This window comes from Mixophyes fleayi, chromosome 1 (assembly GCF_038048845.1).
Source record: "Mixophyes fleayi isolate aMixFle1 chromosome 1, aMixFle1.hap1, whole genome shotgun sequence".
Lineage (NCBI taxonomy): Eukaryota > Metazoa > Chordata > Amphibia > Anura > Limnodynastidae > Mixophyes > Mixophyes fleayi.
Genome location: NC_134402.1, coordinates 234,268,153 through 234,292,074, shown reverse-complemented (window position 1 = coordinate 234,292,074; position 23,922 = coordinate 234,268,153). Strand labels below are relative to the sequence as shown.

General features: G+C 42.1%; 1 protein-coding gene across 2 annotated transcripts in view; it reads right to left on the bottom strand.

Moving 5' to 3' along the window:
- The window catches only part of ANO8 (anoctamin 8), a 52,533-nt gene extending 36,058 nt beyond the window's left edge, over nt 1-16,475 (bottom strand). For both annotated transcript variants that reach the window (XM_075207849.1, XM_075207858.1), the window contains exon 1: nt 16,267-16,475. In XM_075207849.1, coding sequence (XP_075063950.1) covers nt 16,267-16,363 — 97 coding nt within the window. In that variant the 5' untranslated portion in view covers nt 16,364-16,475. The remainder of the gene's footprint in view (nt 1-16,266) is intronic.
- Nucleotides 16,476-23,922: the final 7,447 nt, after the last annotated feature.

Sequence of the window (23,922 nt, the reverse complement as noted above, 5' to 3'; positions counted from 1 at the left end):
TCAGAGACAGGGAGAGGACGCTAACCTGAAGTGGGCACCTCTGCATGCTATGAGGATAGCCTTTTCTGACCACTCAATTGACTTACAGCATGTAAATGTGAAGTTTACATGGACCCAATTGATTATTTTAACCCACTAAATTCTTTATTTCTATCTAGCGAGTTTAGCAGTGAGGCTCCCAGCATGATGTTAGTGTTTCCTCCTTTTAGTAAACAAGTCTATGAAATAATTGACTGAGCCCCCCCCCCCCCCCTCCCCTGCAACAACAGTGTTGAAAAACTAAAGTGTGCAATTCCTCAGGAAACAGGACTATCTATACAAAATGCATTATAGTCTTGTGTTCAAATTGTACATTTACAGCATAAAATGGGATTTTTTAATGAAGCCTTTCAAATCCCTAAATAAAATATTATCTTTGATATTGATAAAAAGTAACATGTTATATGTCAATATCATTCTGTTTTCATTTTGATGTATTAGCATCACTGTCTAGCATCTATCAATCTGTATCGTTTGCCTGTGGTCCTCTGCTGCTCAGCATCCTGTCTTCTCTTTTACACCCCCTCCTCCAGAGCCCCTAACTCACCTTGGTTCCTCAGATTAAGGTCACACAAGCCGTCGCTCTCCCCCCACTGCATCATACCAGCCCCTGCTCTGGCAGAAATCTGCTACAAAGAGATTACCAATCTCCCTCTTTCTCAACAAAAATTACACATCTAAGCTTATATCCTACTAGGTCATAAATTGGGTCAGTCTTTTGAAGCTAATTCAGAAACATTCTATCCATTTCATCAACCAGAATGGATATCATAGTTAATGCAACATTAAGTTTATTCTGAAGTGTATACACGCGCATATAAATTAGCATGTTTCTATATCTTTTAATTATAAAATAGGCTATGTATATGGTTAATTGCTTGTTTATGTACTGTATAAATATATAACATTTTCAGACGAATTTAACTTTTCTGCTGCTATTGGGTTAATTTTAAAAAGTAGTCAATGTAAAAACATTAAGAATAACAGATTAGCTTTTTTGTGACTTGCACTGATGTACTTGGGCAATTCCTGCAGATGCAAAAGGCTTTGCACAAAGGCTATGCAATAAAAAGTCACCATGTATGGCTAGGATAATCAAACATGGAAGAGACTGCAGCAATATGTAAAAAGCTTCCAAATAAAACATTTTTATTTTAAACAGAAAAAAATAAATAAATAAATTATTTTAAACAGGGCGATATATACAAAAGAGGACAATTACGGCCCTTCCTGAAGCCTTAATTTAAAGAGGACCCGATAAGTTGCAAAAAAATAAAAAAACGTATTCCCTATCAGCCAGAAGAAAGCATTCAATTTAGCACTCTTAATGCACTAGGCTCTTTCCCTACGGGCCGGCTTCCTCAAAAGCACACAGTAGGAGAAATGCGAGGTATGGAGGATAGTGCAGACTGATGGTGAGCTGGATCATTTGCCTAGTGAGCTTGCACCCACAGCCCAGCTTCCTCTATACCTCACGGAGTGTTACATCAAATGCAGTCTCCCAGTGAACAAAAGTCACAGGGAAACCCAGTTTTCTTTCCTACTTATATAGTGACAAGGCACTATGTACTAAACAATAAAATTACATCCGATGAACTGTTAACAGGTCATCTTTTAATAAACTTACAGATCCCTTTGTCACACTACTGAAGTTTATAGTAATATCATATGTCAAGGTGTTACTGCACAGACAATGATTGTTTGCAACTGCTAAGAACATATTATCGGCCTGAGCAATAAAGCCCCCTGAGACCATTCCTCCAGAGTACACAAGCACTCTATACTATTTATGTGCTCTTGTATGGACAGATACAAAATTGCTGCAAAGGGAATAGACAGATGAGAGCTCCTATAAGGATCATCCTATCATGATAAATAGATCTGGAAATATAGAGAGTCTTTAATGCACAGCTGGAATTTCTTTAACCCTCTTTAATGCCGCTGTATTTCAATATTGACGCCTGTACAATACAAAGTACCACTGTGTTATTTGCCTGGTGTAATTATTAGTATATGTTATTTTACAACATACAGTATAAGATTTTAAAGGCAAACAAATCCAGTAAAAATGCATTAGGTCTAGTGTCAAGTGTCATTATGGCAAAAATAGCTCTGAAAATAGGCCTGGAGTACAGACAGTGATGTGCATATACCCTTGACCAGCAGCAAAGTGTCATTTGAAACTGTTCAAATGTTAGCACATTTCTGTAGGGAGAGATATTGTACAGCTCAGTGTTTCCTACAATCCTGTGCCTCCAAAAACCAAAGCATCTATGGCCAGTGTTTGCAACAAAGATAATCTGCAAATATAAAGCTGAAGTCTGCAAAACACTTTGGAAAAGCAATTTAGTTCTCTTTCACCCCTCACAATCTTGTTCTCACCTACCCATTGTGGATCTATTTAACGGAGCAATGTGCCCAAGAATATAAATATGTAGATCTATGTTCTGAGCAGATGCAAGAGGTAAGATCCTGAGAAGCAGTCTACCAGTAATAGTCCCTGGTTCCAGGACATCAAGTGGCAGCATTAGCATTATTTTTTTAAAAAGTCAGAAAGTATTTGCCAATACATTTGGCTAGCCACGAGGAGTATATGTTCAGTCTATAATAGTCCCTTGGATCTTGTAGTTGTAAAGATCATTTGTTTTATATGTGGGGACTGGAGGGCTGCCTCTTTGACAGCCATCTATTCAGGTCCACACCCCAATTCAAGTCCTGGGCTTTCTAACACAGCATTGCCTAGTTTGAAGGGAAAGAAAAAGCTAGTGCTCTATTCTACTATTGGGGTGGGGGAGGGGGGTAGCTTGAAAACTGTCTGTCTGGCATACAGTCAAATCTATTTAATTACTTTTTTTAACAACGCAATAGCGACCAGTTAGCATTACAATCACACATTATTCTGAACATCAAAAGTAAGCTACAGCATTTCATTTTTTTTTTTATCATCAAATTTTTTTTTTTTTAGGGCAATATAGAAATGAACAGTGTACTGTGTGCAGAGTCACACCTTGGAGGGAGCTGTCACACTGCACGGAAGTGTTATCAGTAATCACTCTCCCTAGACAGTAATACAAACAAAGCCATGGTCTAAAATATTTTGCACCAGTTCACCTTTTACAGTAAAATATATGAATTTCACACTGCAGAGATTTTCAAACTAAAGCAGCAGTGGACTAAAAACAAACACTTTAAAATGAGCATAAATCCAATGTCTTCTAGAACAAACAAACAAAAAGTATAAAAGGATTGTGTAAAACATGAAATGATAAAAATTAAACAAGGGTGCCTTTGTGATTTAATTTTATTCAACTGAGCAACCTAATTAAATTATTATTTTTTTTAAAGCCACTTTGCCTCCATGCTGCATTAAATAGATCCATATATACTGCTTACATTTTTTAATGGTGTGGTTTTGAAAAGCAAGGCATCTACTATTTGTAGGGGGGGGGACTCACTTGACGTATCATGTTATAGGAAAAATGATGCGATCAACAACTGCATTAGTGGATGGATATAACAGTACTCAACCTGTCAGCTCTGAGTGCCTTGGATATACAAGAGATAAAGCAGAAGATAAAAGCACCAAGTCTGCTGTTTTCCAACCTGCTCTGAAATCTAGCATCTTCGTAATCCTTGATCTTATATTATGTACAAAAAACATGATTTAAGCTTACATGTATTTTCATATTGATATATAAACCTGCCATATTACAATGCTCAAAAGGTTTTATCTTTCACTGTCCAGACTATTGTTTTTACTACAAATATAATTTGGGTCTCCCCCTTCCAAAAAAACAAAAAATTATTTTTTTTTTATAACAAAACAGATACTTCCAAAATATTCCACATGCCAATTCTGCCAAATCAAAGTATGGATGAGATATATATATATATATATATATATATATATATATATATATATATATATATATATATTGCTTTCCATCCCAATTAACATCAGACCTAGTAATATATTCACTTCTGTAGGAACTATCACACCAATGTAGCATGCAACAAAATGGTTATATTTGTGATTAGCCTCTTAAAGTGACATATGATCTACGTATGGGCAGGCGCGGGCTGGCAAATTTCAGCCCGGGGGGCACACAGGCGGCCGCATCACATGACACGCGATGCATCCGCGTCATCGCAGCCGCATCGCGTGCCATGTGATGCGGCCGCCTGTGCGCTGACGCGGCCGCATCGCGTGTCATGTGATGCGGCCGCCTGTGCGCTGACGCGGCCGCATCGCGTGTCATGTGATGCGGCCGCCTGTGCGCTGACGCGGCCGCATCGCGTGTCATGTGATGCGGCCGCCGGTAATATTCAAGTAATATGGCATCCACGGAGGGGGGGGCGGCCGGGTCGAAAAGCGGTTACACTGAGCGGCTTGGGGGGCCCCTGCCCCCTGGCCCAGCCCGCCCCTGTCTGCATGTTTTACACTGTCCTGCATGAAGGAATCTGAAATTAATGATTTTATCCCACAGCCATTGGCTAAATTGGCTGTGTACTATAGTCCTGTTTCTACGAAGATTTAACTTTAGAAAAAAAAAAAAGGCAAATTCTTACATAAAAATCTATATAGGCACTAAAGGTAAAAAATTCACAAACTATAATAAACTAATTCTCCACAATACCAGCAACATAAAATATCTACCAACAGAGACAAACCACTGCTCCTCAAAACAAGTAATTGTAACCCTGTAACCTCCCACCATCTACAAAAATACTATATAACTATTGCATTGCCAGAATTAATAATAAACCAAGCATACACACACACACACACACATATATATAATATATACACACATATATAATATATATATATATATATATATATATATATATATATCTCTCACACAAAAAAAACTCGCAGCAATTTTTCAATACAGCAGAACCAATAAAATGTTATTCCAGATTATAAACCTTATACAAGAATTCACAGGCATTGGTCAGCTTAGGCACTGATGTTGGCCAATTATGTGTGGCTCACAGTCAGCATTTTAATTCATGCCAAAGGTGTTCAATGGGGTGTAAGTCAGGCCTTTGCCATAAAGTTGAAAACACAAGTCTCTAGAATGTCATTGCATGCAGTAGCATCGAGATTTTTCTTATCTGGAACTAAGGGGCCCAAGCCAATTCAAGAAAATCTACCACAGACCATTATTCTTCCTCCGCATAGTCTTACGCATTCGGGTAGGAAGCGTTCTACTGGCATCTGCCACACCCAGATTCGTCTGTCACACTGACAGATTTGTAAGCATGATTCGACATTTCAGATAATGTGTTTCCACTGCTCCAGAGGCTAATGGTGGTGTGCTTTACACAACTCCAGTCCACGTTTGACATTGCGCATGGCGATCTGAGGCTTGCGGGCGGCTGCTCTGTCACGGAAATCCAATCCATGAAGCTCCCGATGAACGGTTCTTGTGCTAACAATGCTTCCAGATGCAGTTTAGAACTCTGTAGTGAATGCTGCAGTTAAGGACAAACTATTTTTATGCATTATGCACTTTAGCGCTCTGCAGTCCCTTTCTATGAACATGGGTGGCTTACTACTTGGCGGTTGAGCTGTTGTTGCTCCTAGTCGTTTCCATTTAAGCAACAACAGCACTTACAGTCGACCCTGGCAGCTCTGGAAGGGCCGAAATCTGATAAACTGACTTGTTGGAAAGATGGAATCCTATGACAGTGCCATGTTGAAAGTCCCTGAACTCTTCAGTACGACACATTCTACTGATAATTTTTGACTATAGAGATGGCTGTATGCTTGACTGTATGCATCCAAAATGGGCTTCGCAGAAATGGAACACCCATTGCCAAACACACTAATTAGAAGGGATGTTCATATACTTTTGGCTACGCAGTGTGGAACTGAATCAATCTAGAGGAAATCTTGACACTTGTGTCTCTGGTCACAACTACATCCAGTGTAAAACAGTAGTATCAAACAACAAAAAGTTTTTAAAGCACATAAACAGCAAATTTCAAAGTGACATGAAAAGGTTAAGTTTAATATATATTTTATGACTACAACATGAAAAACAAAATATTTTAAAAATGGTGTTAATATTTTTTTAACAAATTAAGTATACATAAATTACATATGCTTAAGTTTTAATTGAGCACTAAAAGAACTACCTTGCTATGAGATAAATTATATAAACAGAAGTATTTGACCACACCTGTTAATTTTTGAATTGAGGTGTTTCAATCAGACCCGTTGCTAGTTGTATAAAATCAAGCACCCAGTCATGCAGTCTCCATTTGCAAACATTTGTGATACAAAATGGGTCGTTCAGATGAGCTCACTGACTTGAAGCGTGGTACTGTGATAGTATGCCACCTTGGCAATAAGACAGTTTGTGAAATTTTATCCCTGCTGGATATTTAGGACCAACATCAACTCAAAGTGGAAGACCACGTAATATCCCAGAATGGAATGAACGACTTCTAAGGTGCATGGTGCGCACAATTCGCTAACGTTCTGCTGATACCGTAGATGAACAGTTCCAAACTTCCACTGGCATTAATGTAAACACAAAAACTGTTCGGTAGAAGCTTAATGGAATGGGTTTCCATGGGCGAGCAGCTGCATGCAAGGCTCACATCATCATGACCAATGCCAAACGTCAGATGGAGTGGTGTAAAGCACACCGACACTGGACTGTGGAGCAGTGGAACTGTGTTCTGTGGAGCGACAAATCACGCTTCTCTGTTTGGCAGTCAGATGGGCGAGCCTGGGTTTGGCAGATGCCAAAAGAACGTTGGTTTACTCCATTATATCAACTGTGAAGTTTGGTGGAGGAGGGATAATGGTATGGGGCTGTATTTCAGGGTTTGGGCTAGGACTTTTATCTCCAGTGAAGGGCAATTTTAATGCTTCAGCATACCAAGTCATTTTGGACAATGCTACGCTTCCAACTTTGTGGCAACAGTTTGGGGAAGGGCGTTTCCTATTCCAACATGACTGTGCCCCAGTGCACAAAGCAAGAACTACAAAGACATGGTTTCAGGAGTTCGGTGTGGAAGAATTTTACTGGCCCACACAGAGCCCTGACCTCAACCCCATTGAACACCTTTGGGATGAACTGGAACAAAGATTGTGCGCCAGGCCTTCTCATCCTATATCAGTGCCTGACCTCATAAATGCTCTATAGAATAAATGAGCACAAATTCCCACAGAAGCACTCCAACATCTTGTGGAAAGCCATCCAAGAAGAGTGGAAGCTGTTATCGTTGCAAAAGGGGGATCAACTCCATATTAAGGTATATATATTTGAATACAATATCATTACAGACACTGCTGGTGTAATGGTCAGGCGTCCGAATACTTTGTCCATATAATGTATATTATTAGACTATACAACATAGGAATCAAAAGACATATGAAAGGAGAGAATATTGTGGTAAAAGTCAAACAAATGCAGAGGTAAATGTCCAAAATTCAGTTCCATTGGGAAATGAAAATGCCAGGGGCAAGTAAGAGAGGGGATAATTGCAAGATTTGCTTGACGGTCAGTGTTGTCTATAGTAATCATTCTTTACCAATCTGACTTAAACTGGACAACCTTGACTGTAATAGTCAGAGTGATTGCAGTTTTTATCTATTATCTATTCTACCTATACATAGAAGAATTTTTAAATTCCAGTCAGGGGGTCCAAATTAAATAATATTTAGGGCACGAATCTGCTATTCTAGGCGTCAATTTTTTCCACCTGCTCCAGGGACTTGGAATGGATCAAATAGATGTCTATTCACAACGTCCTTGTACACTAAAATAGGCACTTTGTTATAATGTAGATCAGTCAGTAAAAAGGAACCTGCATCTGAGATATTTGCCTATGCTTAACTAGAAGAGTCCATTTACTGTACAATTCTAGCTCATGGAAACTGGACAGCCCCTTCTTTTGTAACATCATAATGTTGATAGGGAACAGTGTACAAATTGAAAAAAAAGGAGACAAATGCCAGCAAGATAGGTGTTTTATCTGGTCTGGTATATTGGGCAATGGTATGCTACTGTTCTTTTGTAATGCGTCAACCCAGACTCCTTCCCACCTGAATGAAAAGGCTAGAGTTGATCTATGACTTTTCTCTTGTACTCATGTGTACATTTTATAAACTGTGTCATAGTGGGAAGTTTACTAAGATATACGTTAGAGGGCTTAACAATATAAATCTTTTTTTCTGTTTATGAATGTAGAAAACTAGATATTTGCAGAAACTGCCACCACCCTATAAGTGAAAGATGGAACCGATCTATAACTTCACGTGTAGAAGTTTACCTTCTGAGTCTTTTCCGAAAACTATGGACTCACAAATCACTCCATAACTTCCCTGTAACGCAGCGGTTCCCAAAGCGTGCGCCATGGCTCCCTGGGATGCCGCGGCGCTGTCACAGGGGTGCCGCGATCGTCCTAGCAATTAAAAGAAGAAAAAAAACAAAAAACAAAAACAAAAACAAAAAAAACTTACCAATCATGCAGCGCCGGATCCTCCTCACTGACTGCCGGGTGTGACGTCATCACGCCCGTCAGCCTCAGTGAGGAGCAGCAGCAGAGAGGACGTCAGGAAAGAAGGTAAGTAAAGGAGAGTGAAGGGGGGCACAGAGAGACGCGCTCTGAAGGGGGACAGAGAGAGATGGCGAAGAAGGGGACAGAGTAATATGGTGAAGGGGCGCAGTGATATGATGCAGGGGCACAATCTGATGGTGAAGGGGCCTAAATACATCTTACATCATTTTGACCAAACTACTTAAAAAACGGGACTATCCGGTAATTATTTTGGCTTAGGGGTGTCTTGGAAAGATTATGGTGACCCTAAGGGTGCCTTGAACTGAGAAAGTTTGGGGACCACGGCTGTAACGTCATTCACTTTGTCCAGATGTAGGAGGAAAGGAGGATTGAAAAGACATGAGAAGTGGAAAGGCCTTGGACTGAAATTCTAAAAAAGTTTTTTTTGTCCAAGTCTGTAAGAAACTTCTTACGGTTCCTTCAAACTATTTTGTCAATTTAGAAAAAATCTGTCTGGGCAACCGGTGTAGTGGTTTGTTCACTTGCTCCTGCTTGGTCTGTACACCTCACTCTTGTGTAACTATAAACTAGTCATATTAACATTCTGTTTATATTAATTATTTCATAGTCAAAAGCTTAGGTCAGGATTTTGCATTTCCCTTTTAATTTGTGGGGTGTTCGTAAACAACAGTAACTTGATTTCTTAGCCATACAAAGTCCATTATTAACTACTGCCCAAACAATAGGTTTGACCTAGCCACCCGGTTTATATTTTTAGACTGCTAGATTTACATCAATATAAAGCAAGCAGTCATGGTAAGGAACAAAGAAAAGAAGAAGGGCGTAAGGAAAAAGGTAGTGACCAAGATATACCATGCCGGCAGTCATGGGGAAAACATTGGAATGTTCAGACCAAACTGCATATGTCCCAGCGGATAATTAAACATAACGAATACATGTTTCAGAACAAAATACAAATAGCAAACATAGCTAATATCAATGATATCACAGTCCAGCCAATAGCCATTGATTTATTAAAGCATACAGTAGAATACATGAACTTTTTATATTCTGTCTCCAAAAGATGAGTATAAAATCAGTACATGTTTCTGAGCCGCAGGTTTAAAGACGATGTCAGCAAACTTTATAATATACTTTCAGCTGAATAACACAATTAAAGCAAATATTATGAGATATGCAGCACAGTACTTGTTACACTATTTGGAAAAAGAACATTTTATATCAAAGAATGACTTTTTTAAATAAATTGACTGTGTATGTCCTGGACACTGATTAATAGGAACCTAAGCCCAATGCTCTCTCATATTCTGGATTCAAGGGACAAAATATCAGCAGATTAAAGCCAAATATAACTATGGTAATAACAAAAGTATAAAGGCATTGAGAGTCACCCTGCGGTAAAGATGGGCATGGGCAGGCTGAGCTGGGGGGCATCTGCCCCCCGGGCCGGTCGCATAGAGGGCTATCTTGGGCTGGGTCAAATTTCAATATTGTATGTTAGGGAATTTAGACTGTAAGCCCCAATGGGGCAGGGACTGATGTGAGTGATTTCTCTGTACAGCGCTGCGGAATTAGTGGCACTATATAAATAAATGGTGATGATGATAATGAAGCCATGCTCCGCCTTTCGTATGATCATCTCCAGAGGAAATATAATAAATTGGCAAAGAGAAACTTAGCTGCAGCTTCATTATAGGTTTTTATAAGAACAGCTCTTGAGACTCTTGGATATTCCACACATTTTCTCTGGCAATTTGGTCTGTCAAACCCATCATGCTACACATTATATACTATAATATGTGTTTAATGTTTCTAGATGTTCTGTAGGAGGTTAAGAACAACTCAGGACTTCGGGAGTTTGGCGGTGGTAAACCGATGTCTTGACCAAGTGGACCTTTAATAGTTGTTGTCAGATTTGTTTGTAATAGCTTTTAACACTTGTTAAAAATGATTGCTGATATGTCGTTACATATGTTTTTGATTGAATGTATTGTTTTAACTTATTACTGAGATTAAGGGTAAGGTGGACCTGTTATTGGTTAGAGGGCCACCCATGTGGCCCCAAAAATGCATTAGGTTGCCAATCATCTACCTACAGTATACGAGCAAAGGATACTCCCATTATTGGAAGAGAGCGGAGGGCCGTCCATGTGGAACTGGAGGATAAAATTTATCAAACCATAGCACAAGCAATGAATGATTCAGCTACTGATTATGCCACATTTGTGGCATAATCACACACACACACACACACACACACACACACAAATAAGTCATTTTGACAGAATCCTACCAATGAAATTACATCCAAACACTTCAAAAGGCATCAAAACCAAACAGATATCATGAAGCGATTTTGGACAATTTTCACACATAAAAACCATTTAATGTTACTAATGTCTGGTAATTACCTTTACCCAATTACTAAACCATGCACACTTATTTTCAATCCCACTACTAGCTCAGACATTACAGATCAGAAGCAACAACGCTAATAAACTCTTAGGAAAACAGTGAGTAATGCTGCAAAACACTTCTTTCAACTCTCACCAAGCATGTTTTGTAATGGCTGCAACTAAAGCAAGTGGGTAGAGAAAGGTCTGTCCATGTTGTATCAAGTTCTTTTTTATTATTATTTTAAAAATATGACTTAATTAAAAAGAATTATTAATAATAAATCAGCTTCATGTACTCATGGTGAATCACTTTCTGCAGAACACTCACAGGTGAAGAAAACCCTCCACAGAAAAGTCTACAAATATTCTGTGTTAAAGGCAGGAGGCTCACATGCATACGCCTTTCATTTACAGGTTTGTACATGCACGGTGCCTTAGTGGTCAGGAGTACAATTCCTGACCATAGCCTTATATGTGTGGGTCCCTTCCCACATGCCAAAAACATACCAGTAAGTTTATCCATCGTTTACTGATCACACTTATGGCCTGATTCAGAGTGGAACACAAGAGTAAGTAATTTGAGATTGAAAATGTCCCACGCACCGTATTCAGAGGTGAAGATGCGTCCAGGTCTGAATGAATAGCAGATGTGGCAACAACAAACACACTCTTCAGACACTTACATCCAACTTGCTAACATATATAAAAACTTTTTATTGTCTATATTCCCTACCCAATTACTAGGAAACATCATTTAAACTTGAAAAGCCTATCAAATACAGCATGAACAACTTCCCTACATGCGTACAAACAAATAAAAAAATTTCTTTGCTTAACACACTCTGCAAATCCTAATCTATACCCAAGGAACTGCTAAAGTCTCCGTAAGCGTCTGCAAATCAGTCACAAACCTCTAATTACAAGTGGTTCATTGGTTTGGGTTTCGTCATCATCATAATCCAGTACTTACACCTGCCCCTGACCACCCGCAAACAAAAACGCTTTTTTTTCAGCCATATCAGCAACGTCATAGTCTGAAACCATATACAATTGCTCGAACACGCCATGACTGTACATTGCTTATATTAGAGCACCCCTATCCGTCTCAGGCATAAGGTGTGATAAGGGACAGCATATCTGAATATCTGCAGTTGCGTCAGTTCACTTTATGAGCATGCGCACTGCAAAAAAAGCTGCAGAGATACGCTTTAGGTTAGTGCGGCGGTTCCCAAAGTGTGCGCCGCGGCGCTCACTGGGGTGCCGCGAGCCAGCCATAGAAAAAACCAAAGAGCACATAAACTTACCAATCAGCGCGGCGCCGGGACCCAGCAGACTCCTCTCTCCCGCAGCTATCACTGAATATCGACGTCAGTGTCAGTGACGTCAGTGACAGCTGCGGGAGAGAGGAGTCTGCTGGGTCCCGGCGCCGCGCTGATTGGTAAGTTTATGTGCTCTTTGGTTTTTTCTATGGCTGGCTCGCGGCAGAGGAGTGAGAGGGAGTGCGACAGCGGGCAGACAGCGGAGCAGACAGAGGGGCAGGAGTGTGACAGCGGGCAGACAGTGGGGCAGGAGTGTGACAGCGGGCAGACAGCGGGGCAGAGGAGGGTGACAGCGGGGCAGAGCAGGGTGACAGCGGGGCAGAGCAGGGTGACAGCGGGGCAGAGAAGGGGGACATTGTGAGAGGGGCAGTGGAGGGGGTGACAGGGGCAGAGGAGGAGGACAGCGTGAGTGGGGCAGTGGAGGGGGACACAGCGTGAGAGGGGCAGTGGAGGGGGACACAGCGTGAGAGGGGCAGTGGAGGGGGACACAGCGTGAGAGGGGCAGTGGAGGGGGACACAGCGTGAGAGGGGCAGTGGAGGGGGACACAGCGTGAGAGGGGCAGTGGATGGGGACACAGCGTGAGAGAGGGCAGAGGAGGGGGGGACATCGTGAGAGAGGGCAGAGGAGGGGGGACATCGTGAGAGAGGGCAGAGGAGGGGGGACATCGTGAGAGAGGGCAGAGGAGGGGGGACAGCGTGACAGAGAGCAGAGGAGGGGGGACAGCGTGACAGAGAGCAGAGGAGGGGGACAGCGTGACAGAGGGCAGAGGGGGCAGTGTGTCTGGATGCAGAGGGGGCAGTGTGTCTGGATGCAGAGGGGGCAGTGTGTCTGGATGCAGAGGGGGCAGTGTGTCTGGATGCAGAGGGGGCAGTGTGTCTGGATGCAGAGGGGGCAGTGTGTCTGGATGCAGAGGGGGCAGTGTGTCTGGATGCAGAGGGGGCAGTGTGTCTGGATGCAGAGGGGGCAGTGTGTCTGGATGCAGAGGGGGCAGTGTGTCTGGATGCAGAGTGTCTGGATGCAGAGGGGGCATTTTTGCATACAACTAAATAAGTATTTCTGTCCTGACCTAAATACTTATTACATTTTTTTGACCCAACTACTTCTAAAACAGGACTGCTCAATAATTATTTTGGAGGGGTGCCTTGAAAAAATTTGGAGACTCTAAGGGTGCCACGAACTGCAAAAGTTTGGGAACCACTGGGTTAGTGCATACATCCCACTCTGAATCAGGCCCTTAATGAGCACTGCAAGATATTGGCTAATCTTCCCAGCACACCAAGGTGCACTTCTACTCTCCACTCTCGGGAAAAGGAGGGCACTTAGATGTGTGCAGTGGCTGAAAATCTGAAGAGGCGCACTCTAGAAAAGTGTAAATGTCCAATCTCATACCACTTTACAACCATCTAAATACATTAAACGTTTTCATTTTTCTCCTAAAATACTGCTTAATTACCTTACCTTACGGCTTAATGTACTCATGAGAGGGAACATCAGTGAGTAAAAGTACTAATGTTGTGATTCTGGCAAATAGACGTTATTTGGCGATATTGCCAGGAAGATTTAAAACGGCAATTTGATTAAAGACAATATCTGCCATTAATTAAACTCCGGTTTTAAATCTAGCCTATATTATCGGCGATTTGCCAGAATTGAACATTGATAAATTCACCCTGAAGGCACTATTCAATGTAGAAGTTTTATATATGTAAAGCTTTGATCTACATTGCTTGGAGTGAGCGTAGAAATGACTTCTCCACCAAAAAGCAACATGAAGGTACAAAACAGGTCCTATTAAAAATATAGGCAGAGACCCAAAGGTCTAAGCTGGTACAAAATTTAAGGGGTATATTTACCAAACTGCGGGTTTGAAAAAGTGGAGATGTTGCCTATAGCAACCAATCAGTTTCAAGTTATCATTTGTTTAGTACATTCTACGAAATGACAGCTAGAATCTGATTGGTTGCTATGGGCAACATCTCTACTTTTTTAAACCCGCAGTTTAGTAAATATATCCCTAAGTCTTTTTTGTAGAATGTAAATGCCTGTGCATCCATCCACATTGTAAGGAATGCATCTAAACATCCATCCCCCTCACTCTCTACATTATTTAAATATTCATACTCCGCAAATGGAAATATTGGTCTTCATTGCTCCGCAAAGATAGATGCATACTTATTACTTTGTAAGGACCATCCTCACTCCATCCAAATACTCCCATTGGCCTTTGAAAACTTCTGCTCCACCACAAAACTCTTTGGCACAAATTGCAAAGCATGGTCAGACAAAAGCAGATTTTGAACTGGGCATCTGATGTTTTGCAGTTGTAAATGATCTCCTTTGTCTCATTATATAAAATATAAGACAAAAAAAAACGGTAAAGCAATATGTTCAGTAAAAAGTTCCAGGAAAGCATGCATATTATGTTGGTGGATTCCACCTTCCTTTGGCTTTACTAAATGCACTGCTTTTTTATTCCAACATCCATCTGTGCTTTTCAGTAATACATTTCTATAATGAGGCAGAGCAATTGATTATAGTTGCAGAGATAAAACACAAAGCTTCTTTCTGTATTCAATAAGGAGACTACAATCCAGATGTATTGTATCCATGGATAATTTAAAACTCCGAGGCTCATAAACAAAGCACCCACCTTGGTTTTGCACTGGTATACCTAGATGATCTGCACAGCACAAATCAAGGTGTATTACACTAATCTGAAAAAGCAACACTGCTATTCTTAGAAAAAAAAACTATTAAGAGAATGAAATATTCTTCGATATAAAATCAATTAATGAAATATACAGACCTACAAAGACTTCCTGTATTAACTGATGGACAGCTGGCCTTGGCAAGCCAATTTCCAACTATTCACATTAAGTTACAGATGTAACAGTAGGCACCTGGCTTGGATATATTGTATATATTTCTAAAAAATGATATATCACATAAGCCATTATTTGAACAATAGATGCAAATAATGAATCACTGTACAATAATATAGATCATTTAAAGGTATATGCATACGCTTAAGTTAAATAATACATATTAATATTTCAAATCATCAACCCGATGTGACCTTACGTTAAAGGCTATCAAATTATAATTATACACATTTGAAATCAGCTCTATGCTGTATAGAAAAATGCACCGTTTATGTATAGGCACTCGTATGCGGGCAGAACACATTTTAGCTGTACATATTGCACGGTCAGTGCAGCAGAGGTAAAAGAATGATATAGTTACAGACATGCAGTGTCAGGTCCTATACAGTCACCGCAGGGGGGTTCTTCTAGTCTAAAAAGCATGTAATCATTCACTGCAGAGCCCGGATCCATGCAATTATGTACTCATTCTAACATGCATATGCAATGAATGACTAATGGACTAAAGTCAGTAGTAGACAATGTACAATACACTCGCTTGTATTGACCAGCCAGCAAAACATATGCATTCAAAATGCAAAGATTAACAATACAAGCCATGGCTGCATGTATTTGCAAAGCCTAAGTAGTAGATGGGGGATCAGACGCCAGTACATATACCCTCCTGTCATCTCCCATTTACTGCAGAGGGTCCAGCTCCGATCACTTGGACGTGCTCATTATCGTTATATAGTACACAAAGCATGACTAGCCCAATACAGGAAGAAGCATGAGCTGCTAGCACACATATCCTTGGACACATGCAATGTCAGAGCTCTTACCCTGCACCAAGTCCTGCATCTTCAGTCTATATTCTCAAACACAGGGTTTAGCAGCACACATAATCATCATCACAAGGTGCACACACAATAACACTGCAGAGAGGCCAATGTGTATACATCCTTACACATGCGGTGACTGACCCCAAGCAAAAGCAGTGCTAAAAACCCCCACACACCTGACGACCGAGCCTGGCATATTACACGGACCCTGCTCCCAAATCCCCTCGTTTATTCCCAGTGTTTATTCTAAGATGACACCAGCCTTACCCAGGACCCCAGCCGTGCCATGCTGGCTGCCAGCCGGGTCTGCCCTTTCACCCTCTGGCTGGGCTTTCCTGCTTCTGTCCGGCTCTGTGTCCGGCATGCTGGGGCCGGGATCAGGATGGCATGGGTCCGGTGGTCCCCGCTGTCATTGGGGCTGTGCAGAGAGAGGAGGGACAAAGGGACACTCAGTCAGCAAGGAGCCTTAAACACGCTTGATATTTAGCTTTAAGGGCCCGCCCGACTTCCTCACTTCCTACTTGTGCTGCTGTCTGATTTTTTTTTTTACACGGACGATATGATACACGTTTTCTTACGGACTAGAAAGCTGGCAGCAAAAGCATCATGGTGACTTATTTTGGACTGCTTATTAATGTACTTGTATGTAATATACAGGTCTTATTATAATATTGCGGTTGTATATATTATACAATAATATATTGCTCATAAATTCTTCCTTGCTCCTTGTAAACCCCTAAATAAAATATATTCGTTCACATGACTCTACAAATAGACAGAATATAATATAGTAAGATGAGAAGGTTAGTCCAATAAAGGAACGATTGTTTGCCCCTTAATTTTCCTTACAGGACGTATAGTAAAGCAGAATTACTCTAAGGTGTTTAATGTTCAGTTATTACAAATGACTTTAATTATTTTATAGTTGTTTACTACATTGCTGAAAGGTGCCACTCTGCACTAAAACCATAACAACCAATCATACATTTACTTTCAGTGTCTAAGTCGAACTACACAGATGAAAGCTAATTGCTGACTGGTTGCTTTGGTTTAGTGCAGAATTGCACTTTTGAGCAATTTTAGTTTATACCTGTCAATATCCCTATTTTTGTTTTAATACAATATATATTGCAATCTGAGGAAACAGAGTGACACTTTCCTAAAAAGACTAAAATACTAACAGGAAACATCTGAATTTTTATTTTGGATAGTATATATAATTGTAAACATAATTATTTACAAATTTTTATGAACATTTTAGTCATTGTCCATAATTATTGTTGACTAATTATTTTACATATTTGTTAAACGGTTAGCATATATGAGCACCTGCAGATGCTTTCTTTATATTAATTGTTATATTCCCATCACTCACCACAAAAATGTCATGCAACCATTGAAAACCAGAATGGAAACATGCATCTGATGGACAAACATTTAGAAAAGTGCTTCGCCAGAACCCATAGGAAACACAACCATATTGCATTGCTGCCTAGATCTTCTGCTGATTAAGAACAGAAAAACACCCACAGTTCCGAATGTTAGGAAAATGTTTGAGGACAATTTCTAATAATATAGACAAGATGGTGATATGCCAATGCGTGAGTTTTCATTTTGGTTCATGATGTGTGGGTGGATCAATGGATCTCCATTTAAGCGCAATTGACTTCTGGACATAAAACACAGCCCCAATACAAAGATCGTTCAGCTTGTATAGGCTGTAATTATCAGACAGAGCCAAGAGACTTGCCTTCATCAACAATGGAAAGTCTAAAGGGCACATTTTTCATTGGGCAATTGCCCCATCCTCCCCTAATATGGCCAGCAGCAGACCACACCGGCGAAGAGTTTTATTGCATTTCTCTTGGCCAAATAGAGTGATGAAGCCTTTTTACCATGGACAGTATTGGTACAAGTACGACCGCAGTCCTCTTATCGATATCACAATCTCAGCAGGGAATAATAGGAGAAAATATGCTTTATTTAAATAAATATTTTTTGCCCACTTGAGTCCCAGGGAATTATTATTATTATAATATATATATATATATATATATATATATATATATATATATATATATATATATATATATATATATATAGAAAGTGTAATTGGAAGACCGGGCTTCCAATTCCACTGCGCATGTGTGAAACGGAAATGCAGGGTCACATGTGCAGAGGCATCTTGGGCTGGCTTGCAAAGCAGTAAGAGTCCACTACTGCTAGCCAGTATTGCAGGGAAACTGAGTAGCACTCAGCAATAATAGATTGAGATTTAGATTTAGAACATCTATGTTATCACCGCTTAGATGAGTAGCAATAAAATTTCATAAAGCACATCACACTATGCGCAGTTTCAAGGCACAATCCCCTTTTAGAGGAGCAGTTCCAATGACTGGTTAGTGGGCGTGCACTTGGTGGACAAATAAGCGCACTAGGGCTAATAAAGAAACGTTATGTGTCTGCATTTTTTGTAGTTTGGAACCTTAGCGTGTACAAAAGGGAAAAAACTTACAAAAAAATTAAATATAAAGTTGAGTATGGCGGCCAAATACAAGGGCCAGAACTCAAAGGGATAGTATATCAGACCACGCCAGGACTTTCACTGAGAAACCACTACAATTACCTGACCTTAAATATTTTGTAATTAACTTGGCTATTAGACTGAAAGTTAACAGTAGTCCTGGGAATAAATGTATCAAGCTGTGAGTTTCCGGTGGGTTTGAAAAATAGAGATGTTGCCTATAGCAACTAGTCAAATTCTAGCTAACGTTTTGTAAAATGTACTAAATAAATGATAACTAGAATCTGATTGGTTGCCATAGACAACATCTCCACTTTCTAAACCCGCCCGAAGCTCGCAACTTGATACATTTACTCCCGGGCAGGGCCGGACTGGGACTAAAAATCAGCCCTGGCATTTAAAGCACACAGGCCCACGTGGACTCCATGCACTATATTGTTGCACACTGATGCTGGCGCAGTACAACATGATGTAGTATGAGTGTGTGTGGGGGGGGAGGGGGTATTTATTTCTCCTAATGACCCTCAACATTACATTATTAGCACCCCAATTACATCAATAAATACCATGACAATACATTATTAGTACCCAAATTACAGCAATAAATAACCCCCCACACACACTCATACTACATCAATCACCCCCACATTATAGCAACCGGCATCACCCCCCACATTACAGCATCACTCCCCACATTACAGCGTCCAGCATCACCCCCCACATTACAGCGTCCAGCATCACTCCCCACATTACAGCGTCCAGCATCACCCCCCACATTACAGCGTCCAGCATCACCCCCTACATTACAGCGTCCAGCATCACCCCCCACATTACAGCAACCGGCATCACCCCCCACATTACAGCGTCCAGCGTCACCCCCCACATTATAGCAATACCCTCTCCTACTTATTAGCAATACTAAGCACCAAACACACTACAACATTGCCACCAGCACGCCACCCCATACTACAGCAATACCACCAATTATACAGACGCCACTGTAGGAAACAATGTTTTGCTTTTTTCAAATCTCCCACAAAATAGCAACTACGAACAGAGTACTTACACACACATATAGGTAACAGGTACCCTTTTCCCTCAATGAAATAGTAATGGCAGAATTTTCATGAATCATTCCACATGAAATAAAACTAACATATATCTAAAAAAAACATAACTATTGAATGATCAGTTGAACCCACACGGCCGCATTAAAAGTATTTCCCTCTACAGCAAAATGTCAGAGAAAAATATTTTTGTTTTACTACAGTAATTGGATATGCGTCTTTTCTATTCATTTTAAATAACACAGTATATAAATTAAGGGGGATAGAGGAGGTGGGTGAGAAATAATTGGATGTGACCCATCATGATCCATCAGTTTGATTAGATAGGAAACATTTAGATTATTTACCTGGAGACGTCTACCCCCTTGACTCACAGGCAGGGCTGACAAGAGGAATTTTGGGCCCTGATACAGCAACTTCTTTGGGCTCCCATCATATTCAACAATGAAAAACTTGCCTTTGGCAGAAGTTCATATGATGCCACACCGTAGTGTGCCCAGTTCATATTATGCCACATCGTAGTGCCCCAAGGTCATATTATGCCACATAGTATTACCCTCAATTCATATTTGGTCATGCAGAAGTGCCCACAAATCATATTATGGCATAGTAGTGCCCCCAAAACATATACCATACAGTAGTGCCCACAAATCATATTATGTCACAACAGTGCCTCCAAATCATATTATGCCACAATAGTGACCCCAAATAACATTATGCCATAGTAGTGCCCCCAAATCATTAGTAAAGCTCAGACAAAAACTCATTCACAAATAAAAATTGGTACAGCATATCAGCTTAATACATCATTTACAATGCAAACAAAAATAGATATATTGACATAATTACAGATAAAATTTATGACAAGCAATGTTTTTTCCTCTTAATTAAAAATCTCTGTACAGATAAATATGCAAAAAACATTACAGCGCAATAATGAGCAATACATAGTGTTAAACATTATTGGATACGCTGTAGTGTTCCCAGTTCAAGAAAGGATGGTTAAAAACATATTCCACACGAGCAAATATATGAACTTACCTGATTATGGCATCCTGTGTTCTGTTCTCCTACTGGGCACGCTGGGCGAGGAGGGATCAGCAGCTGTCAGCTCACACAGGCAGTGGGGAGCAGGAATAGAGGGCAGTGGTCGAAGCAGAAATTTAGGAGTGGGGGTATAGAAAATATAAGTGAATGGAGTATGAAGGCTTGATTTTTTATTTTTTTTAACACTTGTCCCCTCTGTGCATTTCCATTCTTCATTACTACTTGTGTTTTATGATGGCTGCATCCCTGACATTCCCATTCTTAAGATGTCTCTCCCTTTACACTTTCTTTTACCTATGCCCCTGCACCACCTTCTCCGCTGTCTCTAACAAATCTTCCTGTACCACCTACTCCCCTGGCTCTCTCACACGTCTTCCTGCACCCTCTACCCCCCGGCTCTCTCACTCCTCTTCCTGCACTCCCTACCACCCTGGCTCTCTCACCCCCTCTCCCAGAACCCCCTTCCCCTTTGGCTCTCTCACCCCCTCTCCCAGCACCCCCTTCTCCTTTGGCTCTCTCACCCCCTCTCCCAGCACCCCCTTCCCCTTTGGCTCTCTCACCCCCTCTCCCAGAACCCCCTTCCCCTTTGGCTCTCTCACCCCCTCTCCCAGCACCCCCTGGCTCTCTCACCCCCTCTCCCAGAACCCCCTTCCCCTTTGGCTCTCTCACCCCCTCTCCCAGCACCCCCTGGCTCTCTCACCCCTTCTCCTAGCACCCCCTGGCTCTCTCACCCCTCTCACAGCACCTCTTCCCCTTTGGCTCTCTCACCCCCTTCGGCTCTCTCACCCCCTTTCCCAGCACCCCCTTCGGCTCTCTCACCCCCTCTCCCAGCACCCCCTTCAGCTCTCTCACCCCCTCTCCCAGCACCCCCTTCAGCTCTCTCACCCCCTCTCCCAGCACCCCCTTCAGCTCTCTCATCCCCTCTCCCAGCACCCCCTTCAGCTCTCTCTCCCCCTTTCCCAGCACCCCCTTCGGCTTTCACCTCCTTTCCCAGCACCCCCTTCGGCTCTCTCACCCCCTCTCCCAGCATGCCCTGGCTCTCACCCCCTCTCCCAGCACCCCCTTCAGCTCTCTCACCCCCTCTCCCAGCACCCCCTTCGGCTCTCTCACCCCCTCTCCCAGCACCCCCTTCGGCTCTCTCACCCCCTCTCCCAGCACCCCCTGGCTCTCACCCCCTCTCCCAGCATGCCCTGGCTCTCACCCCCTCTCCCTGCACCCCTTTCGGCTCTCTCACCCCCTCTCCCAGCACCCCCTGGCTCTCACCCCCTTTCCCAGCACCCCGGGCTCTCACCCCCGCGACCCCCCCCCCAGAAAATCGCGGACACCCCCGCGACCCCCCCCCCCCCCCGAAAATCGCGACTCCCACTAAAATCGCGGCACCACGCGACCCCCCCGAAAATCGCGGGCACCCCCCCGAAAATCGCGGCACCCCCGCGACCCCCCCCTCCCCCCCGAAAATCGCGGCACCCCCCCCTCTTCAGTAAAAGAAAAAACAAATTAAAAAAAAAAGTAAACTCACCAGTGTAACTGGCTGCACAGCATACCGGGGGAGGGAGCTGGGGAGCGCGCAGCAGAGGTGGCTGGTTCCTGAACCCAGCCACCAAGAAGACAGGGGGAGTCGGGCCGGCCCATATAGCCATCGGCCCTTCTGGCATTTGCCAGAAGTGCCAGATGGCCAGTCCGGCCCTGCTCCCGGGTGTTACTTATTTCCAGCTATTTCCTCTTAATTTGAATCCCTGAGTCTAGATGAGTAAACAACTTCTTATCTTATAGTATAGTGCACAAGTTATCTTAATACAGGGCAAAAAATGAGGATGTCAAATATCACCAAAGACTTCTTTGCTCATAGAAAAGCCCAAAGCTGCAGGTTGACTTTTATATGGAGCCATAGGAGCCAGGTCTGTGGTGCTCGGGCATCCAGAGTAACTGTGCTGCTGTCACTAACCATGTCTATGCATGTCATTTTTCAGTCAAATGGAAGGGGGTTAATGTGAGCACCCCCAATAATTTTAAAAGTTGCCTATGTATGGAGCACTGAACTCTGAGATTACTTCAAATACCCTTATAATCTACAACACGGGCTATATTATTCCTCATAGAAAACACATGTTTTTAATGAAAAGCGAGTGATGACATCAATTATTATTATTTATTATTATTAATATTTATTTATAAGGCGCCACAAGGCATCCGCAGCGCCGTACAGAGACAAACAAAATCACAATACAATGGGAGACAGCACAGTACAGTAAACACAGCAACTCAGTACGCTCAATGCACAGCTAGAGAGGGCGGGGAAGGGGGAGGGAGGATCCGCAATTAGAACCTATATCACAGCACCATTTGTAGGAATAATAGTTCAAGAATACCAATATAGGCAAATGCATGCCTAATATCAGTCATGCCCAATTTGTTCCTGTTTCTACTTTTCAAAGAAAGTTTGGGCCCCTTTGGCAGCGGGCCTCTCTTCTTCTGCAGCATTATTTCAGGTGACCCCACCATTCTATACTCTGAGTGGGCTCTTTTTGCCACAGTCCGACACTGGTAATAAAGGTAAGTAGGGAAGGTGTGAGTGTCTGTATGGGACATGAAGAAAGGACTGATAGCATGTGTTGAGGTCTGATGGCATGTGGAGAGGTCTGATGGGCATGTGGGGAGGTCTGATGGCATGTGGAGAGGTCTGATGGGCATTTGGTGAGGTCTGATGGCACGCAGGAAGGTCTGATGGGCATGTAAGAGGCATGTAGGGAGATCTGATGGCATGTGGAGAGGACTGATGGCACATAGGGGGGGTCTGATGGGCATGTAAGAGACGTAGGGAGATCTGATGGCATATGGAGAGGTCAGATGGCATGTGGGGAGGTCTGATGGCACACAGGAAGGTCTGATGGGCATGTAAGAGGCATGCAGGGAGATCTGATGGCATGTGGAGAGGTGTGATGGCACATAGGGAGGTCTGATGGGCATGTAGTGAGACCTGATGGCAAGTGGAGAGGTCAGATGGCATGTGAAGAGGTATAGAGGGGCATGTTCTTTGTTTATCTGAAACAATAAGATTCAATTATTATTACTTCAGGTTTTGTTTCCATTTAGGGATTGCAACCCCTAGTTAGCGACAATAGGTCCTTATATTATATAGTGTGAGCGCCTGAGATAATTTTTATGTTCTTCGTTTATTACTTTTTTTTATTTTTTACAGTTCATTAGTTCCCTCCACAGCGACTGTGGATGCGGTAGCAGTGTGAGCTACTGTGAAGAGTCAGACTATTAGTAGTTATTAAAGTA